We start from the raw sequence: 24707 nt of genomic DNA on the forward strand, positions 1-24707 counted from the left end.
TAGATGTTTATCTGAATATAGAGGGCTCAGGAGAAAATGACAGGCTCTCACTCCCTCTCCTTCTGGAGGCATCTTCCCCTTTCTCTTCTGAAGAGGAAGGAGTGGAACAGTATAGAGCTTCTGCCTTCTCCCTCAACCTGAGAGAGCATGGGTATTTCTTACTGAAGTCTCATTTGTCTTCTTTCTCTACTGCACCCCCAAACTCACTCTATCACAGTCATGTTTGGGTGTCGCTGTGGCAGTGCTATGGGGTGTGGGTAGAGAGGAGTGGGATTTTTGCAGCTGTGCAGAGAAGGTTGGAGAATGATCGGTCCCCCCCCTACCTGTCTCACACACTCTTCTCCTTTCCAGCCCCTCCCTCTCATCTTATAACCAGGCTGGGTCCAAAACTCACTGTTTCTTCCTCTGCAGCATTTAGAAGATTCAGTCTTTTCCCCCTCAGTCCTCATAGCTCAAAACCTTACCCATATGTTGCTCATATATCCCAGGCTGTTCCCTGCAGCTGCCTCCCTCACACACACCCATACGCTGCTATCTGAATTTGGCCCCTTTGTGCATTATGATTTCACATTTCCTAATTTTTGAGTGCTTGACTCTGCAACTTTAATGACATTCTCTTAACATAGTTTAGTCTTTTATAGGGTGGTCTGTTAGCATCCCCTTTTCTTAAGGTTGCCTGACACTTCTCCTTAAGACCTAGTTTTCAGTTGCTTATAACTATGCCAAATTTTAACTGGGCTAAAATCTTTCATGCCAGCTGTCAGCCTCAGGTTGAATGGAAACAATTCAGCTGTTTTTAAGAAGGTGACTGGAGGAAAATATAGTGGTTTTTCTATGTTAAAAAATCTGACCACTTCTTCGCCCCCTGTTCTGGAAAGCAGGAAATAGAAATTTGGTGGTGGTGGGGAGGTTGCATTTGTGAGGAAATCTACACAACTTTGACCAAGTTATAAGCCTTTGAAAAATCGCAGTTTGCACATGCTCAGTGACTTGCTGTTTGCAGGTAATTCTGCAAAGTTTCCATAAGTATCATGCATGCTCCAGCCTGGTTCTGAGCAGTACCTTCCCTGCAGTTACAGTTCCAGGCTGCTGTGGTTTGGATCAGGACCACGCACTAGCACCGAGGTCAGGGAGCCTCACTCTCTTGTGCTCTCAATTACCACCCTATTAAGCCCATGCAGTGTGGAGGAGGAAGCTGTATCATTATTTACTCCTGGGGAAATTCTGTGTCACTGTGCATGCGCAGAAATTATGTCCCCTGCAGATTTCTTTGCTTCTCTGCAGAAAAATGACTTTTTGATGGGGAAGCAAAGGGAAACCACAAGAGCGATCAAATGACTCTCCCCCAGCAGTATGTTTTGGGTGCCCAGGGCAGCCAGCAGAGAGGTAAATCACTGTGGGGCAGGGAGCGATACTGGGGAAGACCCGGCAGATAGCTCCTACCCTGTGCCGGGCTCAGCTGCTAGACCTGGCCGGCCTGGGGAGGATGGGACTTCCTCTTCCCTGCATGGCATCCGGGGCTATGTCAGACCCACCCCCAGCTCCCTGGCTGTAGGAAGCTCTGCCCACTTCCCTCCCCCCACCCATCCGCTTCCTGCACCCATCGCTCCTCAACTGCAGGGGGAGGGATCACTGTACTGGGAGCTGATCCCCCAACCACCATGCATCCAGACCCCCTCATACCCAGACCCTCCTGCCAAGCCTCACTCCCCCTACCCCCTGCTGCACTCCACCCTACTGAGCCCCAACCAGCTGCACCTGGATCCTCACCACAGTGAGCCCCACTTCCCCAGCATCTGGACCTCTACTGAGTTCCCCACATCCAGACCCCCCTTCTGAGCTCTATACCCCCCCACATGCAGACCCCCCCGCTGAGCCCCAACCACCTTCACCTGGACCCCCCTGCAGAGTCCCATTACTGTTGCACCCAGAACCCTCCAACAACCTCCTGTGCATCCAGATCCCTCCCGCACCTGGATCACCCACTGAGCTGCCTGCACCCAGATTGTCCCACACAGAACCCTCTCAACCCACACCTCCCAAACTAAGCCCCTCCACACTTGGATCCTGCCTTACTGAACCTGCCTGCCCACACTTGGTGCACCTGGCATGGAGGGGCAGGGCCCTGGGGTGTTTCAGGGGCAGGCTAGGTCCTTGCACTGTGTCAGGGTTGGGTGAAGCCTCACTGCTGAGTTTGTGTCCCGGGGGGAGCTGCACAGTGATCTCCCACCTCTGTACAGCCAGGGGCCTGTGCTCCCCAATGCCATGCTGGAGCCTCCACATTTATTTGACAAATAAAATTTGCAGAATTTTGCAGAATTTTAAAATATTGTGTGCAGAATGCCCCCAGGAGTAATAATTTGAATCTAGAAGAGATAAGAGCCAGATCTGTGGGGAGGGGTAGATTGTGACAAAGAGGCAGAGACGGGAGGAAGACTGGAACTGGAGGCTGGCAGGAGAGACTGGGAATCACTGGGCAAGGAGGCTGAGACTGGGAGCCAGAGGAGACTGAGATCAGTGAGGAACTACGAGGAAACTGGGACCAGCTGGACAATAAAACTGGGACTGGAAGAAAGAGGGCAGAGACTGGGACTTGGACAGGCTATGGAGAGGGGTGAGACTAGAACTTGCTGGGCAAGGAGGCTGGACCTGGGATGAGAAGCCTGAGGAATGGAGCCAGGTTTTGGGGAAGACACAGGGCTGGGACAGATAAGAGAGTGTGGGGCAAAGAGGTCAAACTTGGGGGAATGTGCAGAAGAGTCTGTGCCCATTAGAACACACTTCCTTCAGGGCCTGGAATGTAACCAAGATTCCGGAGTTTCAGCTTCTCTGCTGTTAGCAGATCTCTGTGAAACCCTCTGACAGAAATTCCTATCCCCTTCTAATGTTGGTCCATATATCCTCTATAGAGGATGACAGGCTGTTACTGCTGTCAGTTACTCTGTTAGCTCAAGGGGCAGAGTCTGTTCGTAGAGCGAAAGGGTCCAACCATGCTGGATGACCCAAGTATATGGTGTCAGTATGATGCCACATAATGGCATTTTTGTTTTTTGTTTACTTTTGTACAACCCTCTTCTCTTTTCTCTCTCCCCCTCCCCCCCCAGAAAATTGTACACAAAAAACTATGTTAAAATATTGTTATTAAGGTTTGCACGGTCAAGCACGCAAAAGTTAGGAAATGCCTGTGCAACCTTAGTTTGTTCCCCTTGTTCATATGCATTATGATTGCAGACTTTAATTACATGATTACATGCAGTCATTTCCACAAGACCTCTACTTCATTCAGTACACAGGCTGGACCTGTGCTGGGAATGAATCAAGAATATGTAGTGAAGTAGACTGTTTTCTGTAGGATCCCTGCTTCATTTGTTTCAGTGGTTGGAAGGTGTGTAGTGAAGAGGCAGGGATTGCTGGAAGAGAAAGGACAGCCTCACATTTAAGGGAGTTGAGTGCTATCTTGGAGAATTGGACTTTGTCCCTGTCTTTGCCACAGAGTTCCTGTGTGATGCTGGGCAAATCACTTAAACTTTTCACAGGGAGTCACTAACTGTGTCTTTCTTATTTTTCTGGGCACCTAACTTGAGGCCCTGATCTGATTTGCACATGTGCTGAGCACTCATAGTTGCAACTGAGGTCAATTGGAGCTGTGCTTTGAACATATAAAGAGCTGTGTTCTGAAAAGTCAGGTCCTAAGTCTTTCAAATTGGTCCTTTAAAATAAGTGGATACTCTTGACCTTAAACTCTGTGCCTCAGTTTTCCATCTGTAAAATGGGGATAACTGCTCATCTCACAAGGGTGTTGTGAAAATAAAACCACTGATGTCTGTGGAGCACTCAAATAGTATAGTGATGAGCACCAGAGCAAAGCATATGTGGCAATTAATAATTTGGTCTTCAGAGAAGAATTTGAATAGCGTGCAGCATGAGCAACCTTAATTCTGGCATTGCATAGCTTTTTTAGTGTTTGACTTCGTAACCTAAATGATTATTTTAACATAGTTCTGTGTGTGAGAGTTCATGTGTGACAAATATGTATATGTATGACTCACTACAATGTGTCCATGGCTAGACTGAATCACTGCATTGTCCCTTTCTTTCTCACTGTTTTGTTTCCCATTCCCTTGTCATGTCATATCTAAAAGATGGTGTCTTTATTTATCCCATAAAGTGTTCAGTCAATAAATAGAGATCTCATCAGTCTTTGAGTAGCAGAAGGAAAATTCCTTCCTCAATTTAGCCACATTATTGACTCAGTTGGTGTTTCTTTCAGTTGTTACTCTGATCCTTCTGTGACACTGACCTCACTAGTTATCCCCATTCAGTATTTATGCATTTCAGAAGTTGACCCACTTTCCATATGTCCCTGTTAAACTAGGTGCTGGACGCTTCAGCTTATTTTTCCAATTTATCTATCAAGGTCATGCATTGTTTAGATTCAGTCCTTAGTCTCTGATCTCTCCAAGCTTTGGCTCATCCATGAATTCGACCAGTGTATTTCCCCCTTGGCCCTGAAAATATTTAATTAAAATATTTAATGGTATTGGATGCCTGCCAGGCCCACTTGAAACCTCCTCCCAGCATGACATTAAACAATTGATCGCTGCTTACTTTTTTTGTCAATTTATATCCCTCTCATAATAGTGTTGTGTAGCCCACAGTTCTGTGCTTTCTTTATAAGAATTATTTATTTATATTGTGGTAGTCCTATTGAAAATGGCACTTTCCAAACACAGAGGAAGATGCAGTCCCACAATACAAATAAAAGAGCTTTGAATTCTCCACTTCATCCAGCTTCCATTAGGGATCCTTGCAGCAGCAGTCTCTGTGTTGGTTCTTCTGGCTGCCTGATATGCCTCAGCCTCTCTAGTTTTCACTCAGGTCCACAGCAGCCTACTCCCTTTAGAGAGAGCAATCTATGGCTTTGTACTCAAGCATGATGAACCTGGTTTGCATTCCATACTGAGCTGCTTTCTTCCCTGCATATGCCATTAAGTTGACTTGTTTATCTTGTTTTAGTAGCTAGACTTCTCTCTGTCAGGTTTCAGAGTAGCAGCCGTGTTAGTCTGTATCCGCAAAAAGAACAGGAGTACTTGTGGCACCTTAGAGACTAACAAATTTATTAGAGCATAAGCTTTCGTGGGCTACAGCCCTCTTCTTCGGATGTATAGACTTCTCTATAGCTCTTGGCCTAGGAGTTAGCTGGTAACGAACTTATGAATCAGGCTTCCATGAAAAGTAAACAACCAGCACCTATTTTTAATGTTAAATAATGATCTAGCTGTTCCTTTTGTCCCTCTCAGTCAATTCTCCTCCTTAACTGCATCTCTTTAAAATAAGATACTTCCTCTTCTCTGACTTCTTTCCCACAGCAAATGTAGCTCTTTTCTTTTTCTTTGTGAAAGGAACCTTGCCCCACTCTGGCAGTGCAAAAGAACTGGAAAGCTGACTTGACTGGCTAGCTGAGGATTCCCTGAGTGGTGTAAAGCCATGGTGGAGTGGGAGCTGCCATACTTGCCAATCCTGGAATGGGAAGGTGGCTGGGGAGCCATTGTGTCTGGCCAATCCCTGTCTTCTGTATTGGCCTGTTGGCATGATATTTTAGAGAATTAATGAGGGCTCTAGTTATGGGGAACAGGTGGTTAAAGGTAGCTTAAAGCCCTTCTCTATCCCTTCTCAGAGCTGTCCCAGGTGCAGAAGCGCTGGCCCCAAGGATCTGGCCCAGGTCACGAGTCTGGGAGTGTATCTAATGTTCATGTAATAGAGCCGATAAAGAACGCAATGAAGTACACACGAATTCCAATCTGGCTCCACATACCCCTCCCAGATTTTGCCAGGGTTTGCTGGCCCTGCTTGGTCACATCGTGCCGCCAGGCCCCCTCCCTGTATGGAGCTGTAGCCATGGGGAGAGGCAGCGGAAAACAGCTGAGGCCTTGGCTACACTTGCAGATGTACAGCGCTGTGAGTTAAACCTGACTTCGTGCAGCTGAGTAGGGAAAGCGCTGCAGTCTGTCCACACTGACAGCTGCCCAGCGTACTGTCGTCTCCACATTTGCGGCAATTGCAGCGCTATTGGGAGCGGTGCATTATGGGCAGCTAACCCACAGAGCACCTCTTCCCATTCTGGCGCCATGGGTTGTGGGAAGGGGGCGTAGGTGCTGGGCATTCTGGGTCCTGTCCCAATGCCCCGTGATGCATCGCTTCGCATCCCAGAAATCCCTTTGTTTCCATCCACTTTTGGCGCCATCTTTCAATGGTTTCTGTGCAGCGCGATCTGTCTGCAGGAAATGGAGCCCGAACTGCTGAGGCGTATGCTGACGAGTCTCGCCAGCACGTCACGTTTGGCTGTCGAACTATTCCTTAAGATCCAAAGTGAGAGTGAGGAGTCCGACGATGCTATCGAGCTGCGTAACGCACACGACACGAAATTGCTTGTGGCATTCACGGACATGCTCAGCACCGTGGAACGCTGCTTTTGGGCTCGGGAAACAAGCACCGAGTGGTGGGATCACATCATCATGGAAGTCTGGGATGGCGAGCAGTGGCTGCAGAACTTTCGGATGAGAAAAGCCACTTTTGTGGGACAGTGTGAGGAGCTTGCCCCCACCATGCGGCGCAAGGACACGAGATTGAGAGCTGCCCTGCCAGTGGAGAAGCGGGTGGCTATTGCAATCTGGAAGCTGGCAACTCCAGACAGCTACCGGTCGGTCGCAAACCAGTTTGGAGTGGGAAAGTCGACCGTTGGAATCGTATTGATGCAAGTTTGCAAGGCCATTAATCGCATCATACTCAGAAGAACTGTGACTCTGGGTAACGTGCAGGAAATAGTGGATGGCTTTGCACAAATGGGGTTCCCTAACTGTGGAGGGGCGATAGATGGGACGCACATTCCTATTCTGGCACCACCCTACCTAGGATCTGAGTACGTTAATCGGAAGGGGTATTTCTCTATGGTTCTCCAGGCGCTTGTGGATCACGGTGGGCATTTCATTGACATTAACACAGGCTGGCCCGGAAAGGTGCATGACGCATGCATCTTTCGGAACACTTGGCTGTTCAGGAAGATGCAGGCTGGGACTTTTTCCCCAGAGCGGAAGATCACGGTAGGGGAAGTTGAAATGCCCATTGTGATCCTTGGAGATCCTGCTTACCCGTAAATGCCGTAGCTCATGAAATCCTACACAGGGAGCCTTGACAGCAGCAAGGAACGGTTCAACTACAGGCTGAGCCGGTGCCGAATGACTGTGGAGTGTGCCTTTGGCCGTTTAAAGGCCCGCTGGCGATCTCTGTATGGGAAGCTGGACTTGGCCGAAAACAGCATCCCCGCGGTTATATCAGCGTGCTGTGCCCGCCATAATATTTGTGAAGGAAAGGGTGAAAGATTCACTCAGGCATGGACCTCTGAGGTTCAACACCTGGAGGCTGAATTTGCACAGCCAGAGAGCAGGGCTATTACAGGGGCCCAGCGTGGGGCTGCAAGGATTAGGGATGCCTTGAGGGAGCAATTTGAGGCTGAAAACCAGCAGTGATATCTGGTGCCCTGCACGGGAGTGAAGTGCAGTAGTTCCAATCCTTAGGAATCAGTGTTTGCTAAGCAGACAAGCAGACTTGCAGTGCCTGTTTATTTCCTGGGCTAAGGAGTCTTTTACTTTATGCAATAATAAAGAATGTTTTCAAAGCCAAAAAATCCATTTATTGAAAAGAAACAAGAGGGTGGAGTGGGGAACGGTACAATCACAGATTCGTGTATGTCCTGTCTGGTGTGCTGTGCAGTGAGTGCTGCACTTCAGGATAGCTATACTGCATGGTGATGGGGGTTGAGTGCAGAGGGTAATGGTCGTGGTTTTCAGGGCTGGGTGGTGAAGATACTGGTGTTGGAGGCAGCGGGTGGCGTGAAGAACACGGAAGTTGGGGAAAGTGGGTTGGAGGTGACAATGGGGCACAACGGAAAAAGTTTTGGGACAAGGGCTGTAGTGGGGGCGGGCTGTTTGCGTTTGCGGTACTGCTCCTCTTTCTGCATGGCTACGAGCTCCTGGATAGCGTCTGCCTGGTGCTGCAGGATGCTTATGAGCCGATCAGTGCTTTGCTGCCGGTGCTTGGTGCTTTGCTGCCGGTGCGCTGCATTTTCCTGGCGGATCCTGCTTTCTCTCTCCCTCCAGTTCTGTGCTTTCTCATTCTCTGTAATAGATTGCCGCATCACTTCTTGCAACATGTCTTCTTTGCTTTTTCGCGGTCTCTTCCTGAGTCTTTGCAGTCTCTGAGCAGGCGATAAGAGGGATGGCTGAGGTCTCAAGATTGATGCAGCTGTATAGGCAAAATACAGCATTTAACAGAGGCAGCATTGTTTATACCAGACAGAGTAATGATTCCCCCCGCACTTAAGGAGTAGAAAACACACAGGGTCTACACAATAGCATAATTTTCCCATCCGAAACAGAGCACACATCCCACGGGAGCCTCAAAATGGTGAGTAAAGGGGACTGATTGTTTCAGGACTGCACTGTCCTCTGGGTTTCTGTGCCTTGGGGAGAGCCAACAGCTTCAGGGGGCACCTACACTCAAGCACCAGGGCCTGTCCTTCTAGTCAGTTAAAGTCCACTTGGTGGCCATTTCAGCCTTACATCTGCCGATCCAGGGCAGGTCATTTTTTCCCCAGGACATGACGGTCAAGTTTCTGAAAGGTCTGGAGTGACTTTACCCTCAAGATTGTGACCCTATCCCACCTTGGGATCTGAACCTAGTGCTCTCAAGACTCACAGGGCCACCCTTTGAGCCATTGGCTTCTTCTGTCCTCTTGCTCCTCTCGTGGAAGGTGTCCTTCCTGGTGGCAATCGTATCGGCCCAGAGCGCTCACATCTGAACTGCCCTACATGGTGTTCTGTAAGGACAAGGTTCGACAGTGACCACACCCAGCTTTTTTTACCTAAGGTGGTGTCGCAGATTCACACTAATCAGGACATATTTCTGCCAGTCTTCTTCCCAAAACCTCATAGGTCTAATGAGGATTGCAGGTTGCACGCTCTGGATGTCAAAAAAGCACTGGCCTTTTACACTAATAGAACTAAACCATTCTGTAAGTTAACACAATTTATCATCGCAGCAGCGGACAAAATGAAAGGTCTGCCTGTTTCTGCTCAAAGAATTTCCTCTTGGATAACTGCCTGCATTAGGTTTTGTTATGAACAGGTGAAGGTGCCACCACTGGCGATTGTAACTGCCCATTCCACCAGAGTGCAGGCCTCGTCAGCAGCCTTTGTGGCCCAGGTGCTGATTCAAGATATCTATGGAGCCGCTATCTGGTCATCTATCCATACCTTCACATCCCACTATGCCATCCCCCAGCAGGCCAGAGACGACACCAGCTTTGGTAGAGCTGTATTGCAAACAGTGAAACCATAACTCTTAGCCCACCTCCAGGAATACTACTTGAGAATCACGTGGCATGGAATTGACATGAGCCAAGCACTCGAAGAAGAAAAAACGGTTATCTACCTTTCGTAACTGATGCTATTTGAGATGTGTTGCTCATATCCATTCCATGACCTGTCCTGTTGCCCCTCTGTTGGAGTTGCCGGCAAGAAGGAACTGAGCTGGTGTGGGGCCCCGGCACCTCATATACCGGTGCATGAGTGCGGGACTCCAGAGGGTGCCAGAGCCGGCCCTGTGGATACCGCTAAGGCAAAAAATTCCAACGACGGTGCATGTGGACGCACACACACCTACCATGGAATGGACATGAGCAATACATCTCGAGGAACAACAGTTATGAAAGGTAGGTAACCGTCTTTCCTACAGAATTGTCTCAATCTCATGGAAAATTGGGCTTGTTTGAACAACACGCATTTAATAGAGCTAAATGCAAGGTTATATAGGAACCAAGAATGGGGGGCTAAGATGGACTGTATTTTGGACATCAGTGACTCAGAAAAGGATTCTGGGATCATAGTGAGCAAGCAACTGAACATAATGTGAATCCACAGTGCAATGCAATGGCTAAGAAAGCAAATGTGATCCTTGGATATATAAGCATGGGAATATTGAGTAGAAGTAGGGGAGATGTTATCACTGTTTACAGCATTAGGGAGATGATTGGCCCAAATCCATAAAGGTATTTCAAAGGAAGTTAGAAGCCTAAATACCTTTTGTGGATCGGGGCCTTACTGGCTACTATGAGGCAGGCAGGTCTGTTAGGATATGTCTACGTAGCCTGTGGAAGCAAGTTTCAGGCTGGAGCTCAGGCTTTGAAGCCTACTCCTCTCCCTAGGTGTAAGCCTGAACTGCAACTTCGAAGTGCTGTCACTACAGCTTTTCTTAGAACGCTAGCACAAGCTCCACTAACCTGAGTGTCCACCCAGTGAGGCTCACTGCTGCGGGCTGTGTAGACATACCCGTTAGGGGAGTCAGGCCCACACCTCACCTGTGACAGTCAGTTACCCTCCCAGCTGATCTTGATTGACTACAAATCAGATGCTCTTGTTTAATTATTAGGGCTAGTTGGGAAGAGGGTCCTGGGATGCCTACAAAGGGTGAGAGCACTCAGTCTGGGGGTGTTGTAGAATGGCAGTTGAGTCTTCTGGCAGGCCCTGGAGAAGGGTAAATCCCAGGCAGATAGACTGGAGGAAAACTGATGCTTGGCTACTTTGACTCCACCTGGGAGAAGGGGGACTCCCAGAGGGGAAAAATCCAGCTACCCTACAAAGCACTGATTCACAGAGTAACAACTGAGAACTGAGCCCAAAAGGGGCCAAAGACCCTCTTGTTTATGTTGGCTGTGGGACTATTGTCTGTGTCTTAGCAGCACTTTCCAGGTGGTGCCTGGAGAGTTTCCCCGAGGTGGGAGGGAATTGAAGTAGGGTGAATAGCGCCCCAGTAAGCACAAGGGCACTGTGGAAGCTGACCCTGCCATGTGTGTTCAATTCTGGTGTCCACGCTTTAAAAAAGGGTATTGACAACTTGGAAAGGGGTCAGAGAAGAACAAGAATGATTTGAGGTCAAGAAATCATGCCTGATAGTGAGAGACTATTCAGTTTATCCAAAAGGAAGGTCAAGAGTTTACTTGCTCAGTCTAGAAATACCTACATGGGGAGAAAAATTCTGATAGTAGAGAGTTCTTTAATCTAGCAGTGGTTCCCAAACCTTTTCATGCTGCGACCACCTTTGTGCTCACCTCTGTTAACGCAAACCCCTGGTTCTTAGCATTCAAGTTGGCTTTGCACAATCATAGAAGCATAGGACTGGAAGGGACCTCAATAGGTCATCTGGTCCAGTCCCCTGTACTCAAGGCATGACTAAGTAATAACTAAACCATTCCTGAAAGATGTTTGTCTAACCCGTTCTTAAAAACTTCCATGACAGACATTCCACAACCTCCCTAGACAATTTGCTCCAGTGCTTAACCACCCTGACAGAAAGTTTTTTTTCCTAATATCCAACCTAAACTTTCCTTGCTGCAATTTAAGCCCATTGCTTCTTGTCCTAGCCTCAGAGGTTAAGGAGAATAGGAGAACAATTTTTCACTCTCCTTGTAACAACCTTTTATGTACTTGATAACAGTTTTTATGTCTCCCTTCAGTCTTCTCTTCTCCAGACTACACAAATCCAATTTTTTTTTCAATATTCCCTCATAGGTCATGTTTTTTTAGACCTTTAATAATTTTTGTTGCTGTCCTTTGAACTTTCTCCAATTTGTCCACATTTTTCCTGAAATGTGGCACAGAGAAGTAGATACAATACTCCAGTCAAGGTCTTATCAGCATGGAGTAGAGTGGATCTTGCTTACAACACTCCTGGTGATACATCCCAGAATGATGTTCACTTTTTTTGCAGTAGTGTTACATTGTTGACTCATATTTAGCTTGTGATCCATTATAAGCCCCAGGTCTTTCTGCCGCACTCCTTCCTAGGCAGTCATTTCCCATTTTGTATGTGTGCAACTGATTGTTCCTGTCTAAATGGAGTACTTTGCATTTGTCCTTATTGAATTTCATCCTTTTTACTTCAGACCATTTCTCCAGTTTGTCATAAGAACAGCCATACAGGGTCAGACCAAAGGTCCATCTAGCCCAGTATCCTGTCTTCTGACAGTGGCCAATGCCAGGTGCTCCAAAGGGAATGAACAGAACAGGTAATCAAGTGATCCATTCCCTATCACCCATTCCCAGCTTCTGTCCAGATTGTTTTGAATTTTAATCCTATCCTCCAAAGCACTTGCAACTCCTCCCATGTTGGTATTGTCTGCAAACTTCATAAGTGTATTATCTAAATAATTTATGAAGATATTGAACAGAACTGGACCAGACCGATCCCTGCGGGACGCAACTCAATAGGCCCTTCCAGCTTGACTGTGAACCACTGGGAATGGTTTTCTAATCAGTTATGGAGCCACCTTATAGTAGCTCCATCTAGGCTATATTTCCCTAGTTTGTCTAAGAGGAGGTAGGCTGGACAGTATCAGAAGCCTTACTAAAGTCAAGGTATACCACATATACTGCTTCCCCTCCATCCACAAGGCTTGTTACCCTGTCAAAGAAAGCTATTGGGTTGGTGTAGCAGGGCCCCTCTTGGTCCTGTGTCTGCTCTGCTCCAAAAACCATTCAGAGACTTTTTGGCTCAGCAATTACCGGTGCAGTTTATTTACAGCATGCAATCCCACCCCCTTCGCACCATATACAGCTTGGGGTTTTCAGACTTAAGGGCTTCTCAGTCTTGCAGCCAGGTGGAAGAGGGGCTACTATTCTCCTTCCAGTCTCTGGCTTCCCCCCTTCCTTCTTTCCTCTGGGCCTGTATATACCCCAGGCTAATTGGGCTGGCAGCTGTTTCCCCTTTGCCAATTAGGCACAGGTTTTTCTAACCAGCTCCAATTTACCTCCCTTAAGTGGAGCTGGTGTGACATAGGGCTGGCTCAGTAGATCCTGCCCGGCACCCTATCATTACACAAATTGAATCTATTTCCCCATGTTAAGTATCCTCAGACCTTTTTGTCAACTGACTGAAATGGGCCATCTTGATTATCACTACAAAAGTTTTTTTTTCTCCTGCTGATAATAGCTCATGTTAATTAATTAGCCTCTTAGAGTTGGTATGGCAACTTCCACCTTTTCATGTTCTCTGTATGCATATATATCCTCTTACTGTATGCTCCATTCTGTGCATCTGATGAAGTGGGCTGTAGCCCACGAAAGCTTATGCTCAAATAAATTTTAGTCTCTAAGGTGCCACAAGTACTCCTGTTCTTTTTGCGGATACAGACTAACACGGCTACTACTCTGAAACTTGTCACAGTTGATTTCACCTGATTTGTTCTTGAACACTCCATCTTGAACTGAGAGTAGGTAGCTAGGCCTGGATTAACCAATGTCCATTTGGTGCACTTGCACAGGGGCCAGACCACCAGGACCAAAAGGGACGGGCAACTGGCAGCCTGGGGCCTACATCCAGCCCATCAGGTCACTTTATTTGGCTTGCCACTCCGTATACTGGAAGGGGGAGGATTTTCCCCCTTCCTGATCTCACCGTGTTGTTCCTGCATCCTCCACATTAAGTTTGTGACTGGCTGCTGGCCATAGATGGCATGCAGCTGCTGCTATAAGAGTGCGCTATTGCTTCGGTGGTGATGGCTCTGCTTAGCTGCCCCAGAGCTTCTTGCATTTTCTTTTTCCTTTCTCTTGGATGCCTTGGTACATGGGTCACGACCCACAGTTTGGGAACCACTGATCTTGCAGAAAAAGGCATGACAAGATCCTATTGCTGGAAAAACTAGACACATTCAGGTTAGAGATAAGGACCACATTTTTAACAATTAAGGTAATTACCCATTGGAACAACTTACCTAGATACATGGTGGATATATTTTCATTTTGAAGGCTTTAACTCGAGTGGATGACTTAAACAAAAACAAAACAAAATAAAATTAAAAAAAAGCTGCACACCTGCCTCCACCTCAACCAGAAGTTATGGGCTTGATGCAGGAATCACTAGGTGAAATTCTCTGACCTCTGCTTACAGGAAATCAGGCTAGATAATCATAATGTTCCTTTCCTTCGGGACTTAAAATCTATTAAATGTTCATGTTACCTGGCCAGGGAATAGTTCTTTCTTCACATCACTAACTAGTTTATCAGTGCTCCTGCACCCCCGTACAACACGAGAATTGTACTGGAGTGGTTAAACCAAGGGGTTCCCTAGATACAGCCCACAGGAAAAAAAACACCCTGCTTTTCTTAAAGTTGACACATTCTGGCAATTATGGTGTGTTTGTTTTGTGTTTTTTGCTCACAGATAGATTAAACCAGGGCTCAGATCACCGGTCTCAGATGGTATCCATAGGGGACCAGCTCTGGCGCCCTCTCGAGTGGCGCGTGTATGCACCGGTATAAGGGGCGCCACCGGTTCGCCCCTCCCTCAGTTCCTTCTTATCACCAGTGATGGTGCTAGAACATCTCCATGCGGCAAGCATTCTCTACCCAGTGGTTTTTGCCTATCACCCATTGTGTAAATAGTTCTTAGATAAGTAGTTTTTATTGTTCTCTTGATAGTTAGCTTAACAGTGACTGTAGATAAGTTAGAAAGCCCCCTGAGGGACTTACCCCAGGGACAGGGCATGCCCTAGGCTCCGGGCTTCAAGCCTTGTGATCTCTGCAAAAGGCCTATGTCGGTCAGAGACCCACATCAAAGCTGCTTGAAGTGTTTGGGAGAAACCCATGTTGGTGATAAGTGTCGCATCTGCAAAAGCTTCAAGCCAAGAACTAAAAAGGAGTGGGACATAAGACTAAGAGCGCTCCTCATGGAGTCGGCCCTCGCGCTGCTCTTCGAGCTGCTGAGATCAGACACTGCACCAATGCAAAGTGTGCCGCTGGCACCAGTCTCTGCCCGGCACCAATCCCTGTCCATGGTGCCTGCTAAGAAGCAGAGGAAGCGCACAGGGAGAGGGCGCTTCCCAATGTCCCATACGAGGAAGGGGAATGCCGGAGAGGAGCATAGGTCTGCGCATGGTAGTACATCTTTTCTGGAGCTCAGCCAGGCACCTACATCACCAGCTAGGCTATCTAGCCCCCCCAGGGACCCACCAGCCACTCCACGTAGTGGCAGAGGCCTCGGCACCTGGCTGTTCCATCCACACCGGAGGCTTTCCAGGCTGCTAAAGACATGTCTTTGCTGGTGCCACCGATGCCCCGTCAAGACATCATCTTCTCAAGAGTGAAGCTGGCACTGGGACCTGCACAACGTTTCCCATCCATACAGCATCACTCCCTGGCACTGCGGCAGTTGGCGTCGAAGTAGTGATCCCCAGGGACACACTTTCAACTGTCCCCTACTGACCAGAGCTCCTGGCACCATTTGCCTGACTCTGCATTGGTCCCCTGAGCCATGGCATCGCTCGCCAGACAGTTGGCGCAGAACCGAACCACGCTACTGGTTGCTGGAGCATGGTTGTCATTCCTTGGGGCAACGGTGGTCACTGGAGCCACATCATCGGTCCCTGGAACCACGCCCCAGATCGGAGACGCTGATTGCTGGACTTGTGGCACTGATCCCCGGGGTCGAGATGGTGCTCTCTGCTATTCCATTCTCATTCGCCGGAGTCCCGGTACTGATCCCAAAGCTCTAGGTGGTCGATTGCTGGTGTACTGTTGCCGATCCGCCGAGCTCCACTGCCAGTCCCGGGACAGACGGCACTGAGACCCCAAACCCCGGCACCTCTCCCCCAGCGGCAAGCGCTTGGATGGTAGGGGTGGAAGGGATTTGGACACAGCGTCGGCACCATCATGGTCCCTGTGACATTACACCCCATATTCTTCATAATATTATTATAGCATAACTATGATGTATTTTATACAAGATGAGTCATGTGAGATATCATTGGAAAGGTTATGATTTACTGAATATGATTATCCTATTTGTATGCATATATCATTTCAGTATTTGACGTTAGGATTATTGACTATGTATCAATTACAAGTGGGTTTACACCTGGCCAACCGCCCACCCGGCAGAATGCAATTAGTCTGGGTGGACCATTAGGAGAACAATAGGTCTCTGAAGATGCTAATCTCCCACCTTCCTGAGAAGTTTCCTGGGATGCTACAAACAACCTTTGACTCATGGCTGCTTTGACACTGGAGGGTCATGTGATCATGTCACCTGGTACTGGACTCCATGATAGAATACCAGTATTTTTCCATGTCGGGGGGGAGGGCGGACCACACTGGAAAAGAAAGGGTTCCCACCATATGTAAAACCTACTTAAGGCTGGAGAGTGACTTGATCAGTGTTCGTTCTTCACTGAATCCCCGTCCAGGATGATGCTGGAAACGTCTAAGAAACAAAGGAAAAAAGTGGGGGAGAAGAGGTGAGCCCGGGCTGGAAAAGATGTCTGACTTGTGAAAGAAATGCCTAAAACAACATTTAGGGTGAGAAATTACTACTTGTTTTTAAGCTTAGTTTGCATGTTTGTTTTATTTGTTCAGTAATCTACTCTGATCTGCTTGCTAGCCCTTATAATCACTTAAAATCTATCTTGTGTAGTTAATAAACTTGTTTTTGTTTTCTCTAAAACTAGTTTGTGGAATTCATAACTGGGGGGCAAAAAGCTGTGCATATCTTCCTCCACATTGAGGGAGGGGGAGAATTTCATAAGCTTACACTGTACAGTTCTCTGTGCAGCACAAGACAATACTATTTTGGGTTTGCATCCGAGAGGGGATGTGCACTTAAGTGCTGCTTGAGGGCCTGGCTCAGCAGGACAGTGTAAGGGAGTCCAGGCTGGTGGAATTGGTGGGCTCAGTGGTACCCCCAATAATCACACACACCCAACTGCAGTTAACATGCACAATCCCTTACGTAATTCACCTAATAATCACACGATAGCTATGGGCACTATATTCAATATATGCACATAATTCTAGGGATGAAGTGGAACCAGTTCACAGAACATAAATTATCACAACCATCTCCCTGTTTCTGAGAGGTCCAGACCTCTCAGATCTGCCATCTCACTGTATTCTGTTCCAGGGAAAGTCTTCTCATCAGTCAGTACCTTCTCAAATCACTGCTTTAAGTATTCATTTTGAAGTCCTTTCACTGGGGAATATCTTTAAACCTCTCACCCTTGGAAAGCAATTAGAAAAAATGCTTCAGATTTTAGAGATTATGGCTCAGGGCTATGCAGCGTTCCAGGGCTCTGTCCTGAGCAAAATGTCAAACACGTTAAGTGGAGAAGGCTGATTTCCATTTTTAATAATGGTCTACATGATAGCAGAACATTTAGGACTATATATGGTAACCTCCCTGTCACGGTTACGGGACTAGCTGCATCTCTGTCCCTTTTCTGGTCCCTCAATGCTCCCACCACTGGTGTTCGGCCACTCCCCATTTGTGCGTTCATTTACACCAGTCCCACATTCCATTTGCTGAAACTGAAGTTTATACTGAATTTTGACATCGTTAGCCTTTAGAGTTAACAGTTGATTAAAGTAGTGCTTTGCAGTGGAGCTCACACATCTGTGAGCCACTGTTTCGGGCTCTTCACAGAGTCAGGAAAACAACACTGTCTCACTTTATACTCAGTATATATTTGGAAAGTTTGCTTCACAACCAGGAGGAATAGAATCTTTTTTTTTTTTTTTTTTTAAAGTAAAATCTTCAATTCTGCAGAATCTGAATATCCCATATGACCAGCAGACAGATGGACATGCCTCAGGACTAACAGCTTGTGTGTTTCAATTGTATTACTGTTAGATGCCCCACCTTATCAGTCAGTCTTGTGTCTCAGGAACTTTTGTAGTGGGAAGGGGACCTTTGCCAATTCAGTGCTGGGGAGATGTAATTGGAGAGTTGGGGGTTAAAAGGAAGAGCAATGGGCAATTGTGAACACAGGAAGATTAGGAAGGCCTGAAGGTTACGAAGGCCAGCAGGCCCTCCAGTGCCTGCAGGACCTTCCAGCATCACAGGAAATTTAATCATGTTAGATATACTGACTTAATTTTTTTCAGAGTGGTAGCCATGTTAGTCTGTACCAGCAAAAACAACGAGGAGTCCTTGTGGCATCTTAGAGACTAACAAATTTATTTGGGCATAAGCTTTTGTGGGCTAAAACCTGATGAAGTGGGTTTTAGCCCACGAAAGCCTATGCCCAAATAAATTTGTTAGTCTGGTGCCACAAAGACTCTTTGTTGGTTTTGACTTAATTTTCTTAACGTTGATGTATAAATGTCGTCATTTCCTCCCCTGCTTTGGCTGCTTTAGGAGTTTAATATTATGATATTGACATTATGTACAAGTTCCATAACAACTTGCTTATTGACTTTAAGAAATACCTATCAACAGATATAAATGTTTCTCCGTGACAGACACTTCAATAAAATCCTTCAATCCACTCCTTCCCCATATACTAGAGGGAGAACCTGAGGTGAGTCCAGTGTTGTTTGAGATTCCTACCGAAGCAGTTTCTGTCAGAAGTGTTGGGAGCAGCGAATTCTAAATGTCCATTATCCACTGAGAATAAAAGCCCCTCTGTGTGCGTAACCTAAATGTAACCAGTGCTGGTGTGATGTGAATCAGTGTATGTGTGTGTTGAGGGCAGCGTGCCAGTGCTCCGTGTCTGTGTGTGTCCTGGCAATGCTGTCTGCTTACTACAGCAAGCACATGAAGTGTTTTCAGAGCTTCATTAAGCCCTGTAATTAATAGTGGATAGTACCTGTAACACCATCCAGCCACAGAGTATCACAGACCACCTCTTTGTGGCAGGGCAGTAATATCTGCATTTTACAGGGGTAATAGCAGAAAGGTTATAAGATTTGTCAAGTCAGTGGCAGAGCCAAAATTAGAATCTTGCTTTTCCAGTTGTTGTTACAATTGCTATTATCATCTCTATCCTGTTGGTGTGCTGGGTGCTGTATTGAACTCAGAGGGGAAACAGTCCCTGTGCCAAGGAGTTTACTATCTAAATTAGATACATCTCAGTTGAGTCTCACCATTCATCAAGTGGTGATCTTCCCTCACAGCATTGCAGACTTGTTTCGTGCTGTAATGCTCCTTGACGAACAGCATCACTTTGAGCTCAGCACAAAGATCAAATGGAGTCGGATTGGGGGTGGGGAGGGGAAAGTGTCAGTATTCTTCCAAGTTCTACCCACAAATTGAGCTCCGCCCATGTGAGTTGTCAAAATGAGACACTGCTCATGGTAGATTGTAAGGACAGTCAAAATATGATGACGTGTGCTCTCTGAGGGCAAATGGGCACCTGAGCTTCAATATACTCATGGCTTCAGTGAGGCTTCAGTATACCCAGGGCTTCTGCTAAGCCACGTGGGCTTGGCTACTTTGTTGGGGGAAAAGAAAATCAGTGGTAGCATCCAGCATGCACCACCCCTTGTGGCACCTACTGGCAGCAGTTTGTACAAATCTGTGACCCACCCTCTCCTTTTTTGCATGAGGAATGAAATCATTAGTAAGCTTGACTAGGCAGCTGAGTTTACACTTTGATGAAATGAATGGGGTAGTTCACACCTCTCAGCCTAGGTGCTGGCACTAGGGGTGCTGGGGGTGTGGCAGCATCTCCTGGCTTGAAGTGGTTTCCATCATATACAGGGTTTACAGTTTGTTTCAATGGCTCTCAGCACCCCCACTATACAAATTGTTCCAGCACCCCTGCCTCTCAGAGCTACTGTTCCAGACTCTGCATCGATTACACATTTGGGTCACAGTTGTGAGGTTTTCTTTGCAACTATAACAGTTGAAGGGTTTGTTTGTTTTTAATGAAAGCTGAGGTTTTGGAAAGCAATTTAATGCTTTCCAAGAGGTGCCAGGATAGCATGTGGAGCTTGCTGGTTGTTTCCAACAGGTGATGGGAAGTGATAGCTTTCCATGAAGAAAGAGCTGTGGCCTTGCCAGAGAGTGACTAGCCCATGGATTCTGAAGAGATGAACAGTTCCTCTGAAGGAGGCTCAGTCTTGCCCTTTTTCATAGTCATCTCCTGTCTGCCCATTTCTGGCTGTTGCTCTTTAAGACTGACTGACCTTTTTAAAATTACCTTTCAAGATTGGGTGGAAGTGCCTGCAGAGAACAAATGGGGGCCTGCAATGTGTCCCAAAATAACAGCTCTGTATTTCCACGCTGGCTTAGATGCTGCCTGGATAAGCCTGTGCAGGAAATGAGGAGAGAGCTGCTGCTACTCAGAGACTCGCAAGGTTAGTGATATAAATAAATTATAATGTGATGCTTTGTCCTTAGAGAATTTAATACACTAAGACAGGGGTGGGGAATCTACGGCCCACAGGCTGGATTTGGCCTGCTGCTTCATTTCATCCAGCCCGCATTAAGTCTTCACGCTGTGGGCTGGAAGACCCCTTCAGGTAGTTGAAGGCTGCTATCAAATCCCCCATCACTCTTCTTCTCCAGACTAAACAAGCCCAGTTCCCTCAGCCTCTCCTCGTAAGTCAAGTGCCCCAGCCCCCTGATCATTTTCGTTGCCCTTGTCTGGACTCTCTCCAATTTGTCCACATCCTTTCTGTAGTGGGAGACCCAAAACTGGACGCAATACTCCAGATGTGGCTTCACCAGTGCTGAATAGAGGGGAATAATCACTTCCCTCGATCTGCTGGCAATGCTCCTACTGATGCAGCTCAATATGCCGTTAACCTTCTTGGCAACAAGGGCACACTGCTGACTCATATCCAGCTTCTCGTCCACTGTAACCCCCAGGTTCTTTTCTGCAGAACTGCCACTTAGCCAGTTGGTCCCCATCCTGTAGTGGTGCATGGCATTCTTCTGTCCTAAGTGCAGGACTCTGCACTTGTCCTTGTTGAACCTCATCAGATTTCTTTTGGCCCAATCCTCCAATTTGTCTAGACCACTCTGGACCCTATCCCTACCCTCCAGCATATCTACATCTCCCCCCAGCTTAGTGTCATCTGTGAACTTGCTGAGGGTGCAATCTATCCCATCGTCCAGATCATTAACAAAGATGTTGAACAAAACCGGCCCCAGGACCAACCCCTGGGGCACTCCACTTGATACCTGCTGCCAACTAGACATTGAGCCGTTGATCACTACCTGTTGAGCCCGACAGTCTAGCCAGCTTTTTATCCACTTTATAGTCCATATGGGGCCTAGGGGCTTGCTATGCCGGCCTCTTCCGGGAGCAGCACCTTAGCTCACTGTGCTGCTGACCAGGAGCTGCCTGAGGTAAGCGCCGCCCAGCCAGAGCCTGCACCCCAAACCCCCTGCCCCAGGTTGGAACCCCCTCCCGCACCTTAACTCCCTCCCAGACCCCACTCCCCAACCCCCTGCCTCAGCCCTGAGCCTACTCCTGCACTCCAAACCCCTTGGCCCCAGCCCGGCGCCCCCTCCTGTACCCCAGACCTTCCCCCGCTGTGGCAGGAAGCCCCAAGCCTCCATGCCCCCCACCCTTGTGGGACTGTATATGGCCCGCGACTGATTGTTTTCTGTGAGTCAATGGCCCCGATAGAAAAAAGGTTCCCCACCCCTGCTCTAAGAAATGAGGATTGAGTTACTGTCCAGTGCAGTCTCTCCAGAAGGCCTGTGATCACATTCAGCACTGAATAAAGTAGCCATCTTTCTGAAAAGTAGCTAGGAGCCTTTGTTTCCAAAGGATGCAACGAGAGAGGGGCACAGAGAATCAAACCCAAACACAGTGTGATGCTCTGGCCTGGGCGGACTGTCCGGTGCCCTCAGACTGGAGGGATCTGTCTCAGTTTTACATTTTGATAACATTTGCCATGACCATTAAATATTATTAGAGAGGGATGGGAAGGAGTGATCCTAATAGGGATATTCCAAAGGGCCTCAGGGAAATGAGTGCTGCTGATCTTTGAAGCTTCTCCCTGGGGTTCTACTGGTACAGCTGAGCCAACTATGACCTTTCACACCTAGATGGATGGTTACCATAGCAATGGATGCAGAATAGTGTTAGTCTGTGAATTAGTCAATAAGAGAAGCCTGGCTTATTTTGTTCCCTTTATTGTGCTGATGGTCAATATTGATTGCTGCAGATGTTCTTTAATAGGATATGAATGGAGCTCGAGGAAATGTATGTTTTTTGAAACTGGAGGATGTGTAATAAGAACCAGCATTGTTCCTGGGAGCTTGTCAGGGTCTGTTTTGTATGAGTCTGAGTAAAAAACCCAGAACAGGAACTATCCTTGTGAGACTTTCAAGTGACATTGATCTGAAATGCTACTATATGGGGTCAAAAATCTGAGGAAGAGAACTTGAAGCTGGGATTGGAGGTGTGAGACGAGAGGGAAGAAGTAGGATGCAAAGAACAATATGATTTCTCTGAACACTGAACAGTTTGATTCTATAAACTGAGACCCACCTATACTGTGTTTTAAAAAAAAAAAAAAAAAAAAAAAAAAGTTTAAAATATATTTCAGTTCTATAGTGTAGCCAGAAATGAGCTGTATTTTTTTCTGAACCATGGTGTATTATCATCATGATATATTGCTCTTGAGTAATACTCATAATGTACTAGGTTCTCTCTAAACATATGGCCCCGTCCTGGAGAACTCACAATACACAACCCTGCTAAAGCCTATGTCTGTAGTACAGTCCAGGAGCATGGTTAAACGAGGTTCACTTCTGTCTGTATTGCCAGGACATACTGTGTTTTAGCTATTGTGCAGGGTTTCTGAGTTTGAATCAACTCCCTGACATGCTAGTTTTTACAGTATAAATAGGATCTTCTGCCAGAGATCAGAGGATCTATGCGTTGGCCAGATTTCTCTTGAGGAAACATGAATATTGATTCCCTGTTTCTCAGATAACCAATCCAAGTTCTGGGCCTACAATGAAAGTCTTGGTAATGGGGATCTCCACCAACAAATGAAGTCATCTGGTAAAAGTGTCCCAGGAATATCTGTAATATTTCAGCCTCTCAACAATCTTATTTTACTCTGTGCTTGTCACCTTAACACCCTGCTGCACAATCAAAGCCATTGATGCTTCCATGGGCTTCCTGCTTTTGATATTCTTTAATTTTTCATTTGTTGTGGTCTCTGGCTATTTGGTCTCTAGATTTAGCCACTGTTCTCTTCACTCACCTCTTCTCATAATAAAAGTACGATGTTGAAGGACTGTGATTTGTGTAAACCTTCACTCCTAGCTCCAGAAGGTAACAGCTTTCTCTCTCTTGCAGAATGTTTACCATGTCTCTGGGAACTTTCCTTCTTCCTGCTCTCTGTTTCCTGGGGGCAGTGATTCCAAGGGGACTGCAGTATGTCACCTTTTCACACAACACCACAAAATTCCTTCACCTGACTATAGACTCTGAGTCTGGGACCCTTTATCTGGGGGCCACCAACTTTCTTTTCCAATTGACATCAGACCTGATGATGGAGAGCGCAGTTCAAACTGGGCCAGTTTTGGACAGCAAAGATTGTCTCCCCCCTGTCTCAAAGCTGGAATGTCCCCAGGCACACAACACTGACAATCACAACAAGCTGTTACTGGTGAACTCTGTGCAGGAGGAGCTCATTGTGTGTGGCAGTGTGCACCAGGGGATCTGTGAAAAAAGAAGCCTCAGATCCATTGACCACGTTCTCTTCCGACCAGAGAGCCCTGGAGACACTCAGTATGTGGCTGCAAATGACCCAAATATCACTACTGTGGGACTAGTAGGCCACTCAAAAGATGACGTGCCCCTGCTGTTTGTGGGACGAGGGTACACCAGCAGAGGGGTTGGAGGGGGTATCCCTCCTATCACCACCCGAAATCTCAGGGCCCATGGGGGGGACATGCAAGGGGCAGACTCTCACTCCATCTTCTCCTATGAAGAAACGGCTAAGTTGGCTGTGGGTCGGCTCTCTGAGTATAACCACCATTTCATCAAATCCTTTACCCACCGCTCCAGCGTTTACTTCCTGTTTTATCGCCGGGATCTGAAGTCCCAGTCACGGGAGTACAAGACCTACATCTCACGAATCTGTCTGGATGACTCTCACTATTACTCCTATGTGGAATTACCACTGCTCTGTAGAAGCAAAGAGAAAACATACAGCCTACTGCAGGCTGCTTATGTCACCCAACCAGGCAGTGATCTGAGAAGAGGGAGGTTCAGCACCCAAGGAGAAGTGCTGTTCACTGCCTTTTCTGCCTGGCAGGCTTCGTCTGGCAGACTGAGCGAGGAGTCTGCACTCTGTGTCTATTCAATGGAGGAAGTGGACCAACTGATCACTCAGACCAGGGATGTTTGTTATACGAAGGATGGGAAATCAGAGAAGGGGATAGAAGTGGCATATATTGAATACGATGTCAGTTCCAACTGTGTCCAGCTGCCAGCGGTAAGTGGCTGTCCTGAGCCTGATTATTGTTTACATTGTGTCTGTTTTACATCACTCTGGCAGTGTAAACAGGCCTAAAAATGAGTGTAACCAATTTTGCACCCTTTTCAAGGCTTCTTTACAGTGACAGAATGGTGTAAAGGTGCCTTCCTGTAAAGGAGAATCAGGACGGATGTGTGTGCATGTGTGTGGGGGGGTGGTGGTGGTGGGTCATAGTGACTCTCTAATACCATGCGGCGCTATCTGCAATTCCAGTGTAAACCCCATTTTCCAGGGATTTATAATTAAATATGTTATGTGCTGAGTGCCATCCCCAGCTGTGGGTCTGTAGGAGCTAGTATCTTAAAGGACCCTGAAAGAACAGTCTATAGAATATGATGTGGGAACAACTGATACTTTCCATTCAAACTC

General features: G+C 47.1%; 1 protein-coding gene across 16 annotated transcripts in view; it reads left to right on the plus strand.

Moving 5' to 3' along the window:
• PLXNB1 (plexin B1) overlaps positions 1 to 24707 on the plus strand; it is a 226144-nt gene that overhangs the window by 86369 nt on the left and 115068 nt on the right. For 8 of the 16 annotated variants that reach the window (XR_010589360.1, XM_065552776.1, XM_065552769.1 and 5 more), the window contains one exon: positions 23153 to 24296. The exons of 4 other annotated variants lie outside the window; for them this stretch is intronic. Coding sequence is in view for 9 of the 12 variants with exons in the window: in XM_065552769.1 (XP_065408841.1) it covers positions 23153 to 24296 (1144 nt within the window). In the remaining 3 variants the exon portion in view is untranslated. Of the gene's footprint in view, positions 1 to 20118; positions 20184 to 23152; positions 24297 to 24707 lie in introns of those variants that run through there. 4 more of the 16 variants (XM_065552777.1, XM_065552775.1, XM_042844249.2 and 1 more) reach the window with 3 other exon arrangements.

This window comes from Chrysemys picta, chromosome 7, assembly GCF_011386835.1.
Source record: "Chrysemys picta bellii isolate R12L10 chromosome 7, ASM1138683v2, whole genome shotgun sequence".
Classification (NCBI taxonomy): Eukaryota; Metazoa; Chordata; order Testudines; family Emydidae; genus Chrysemys; species Chrysemys picta.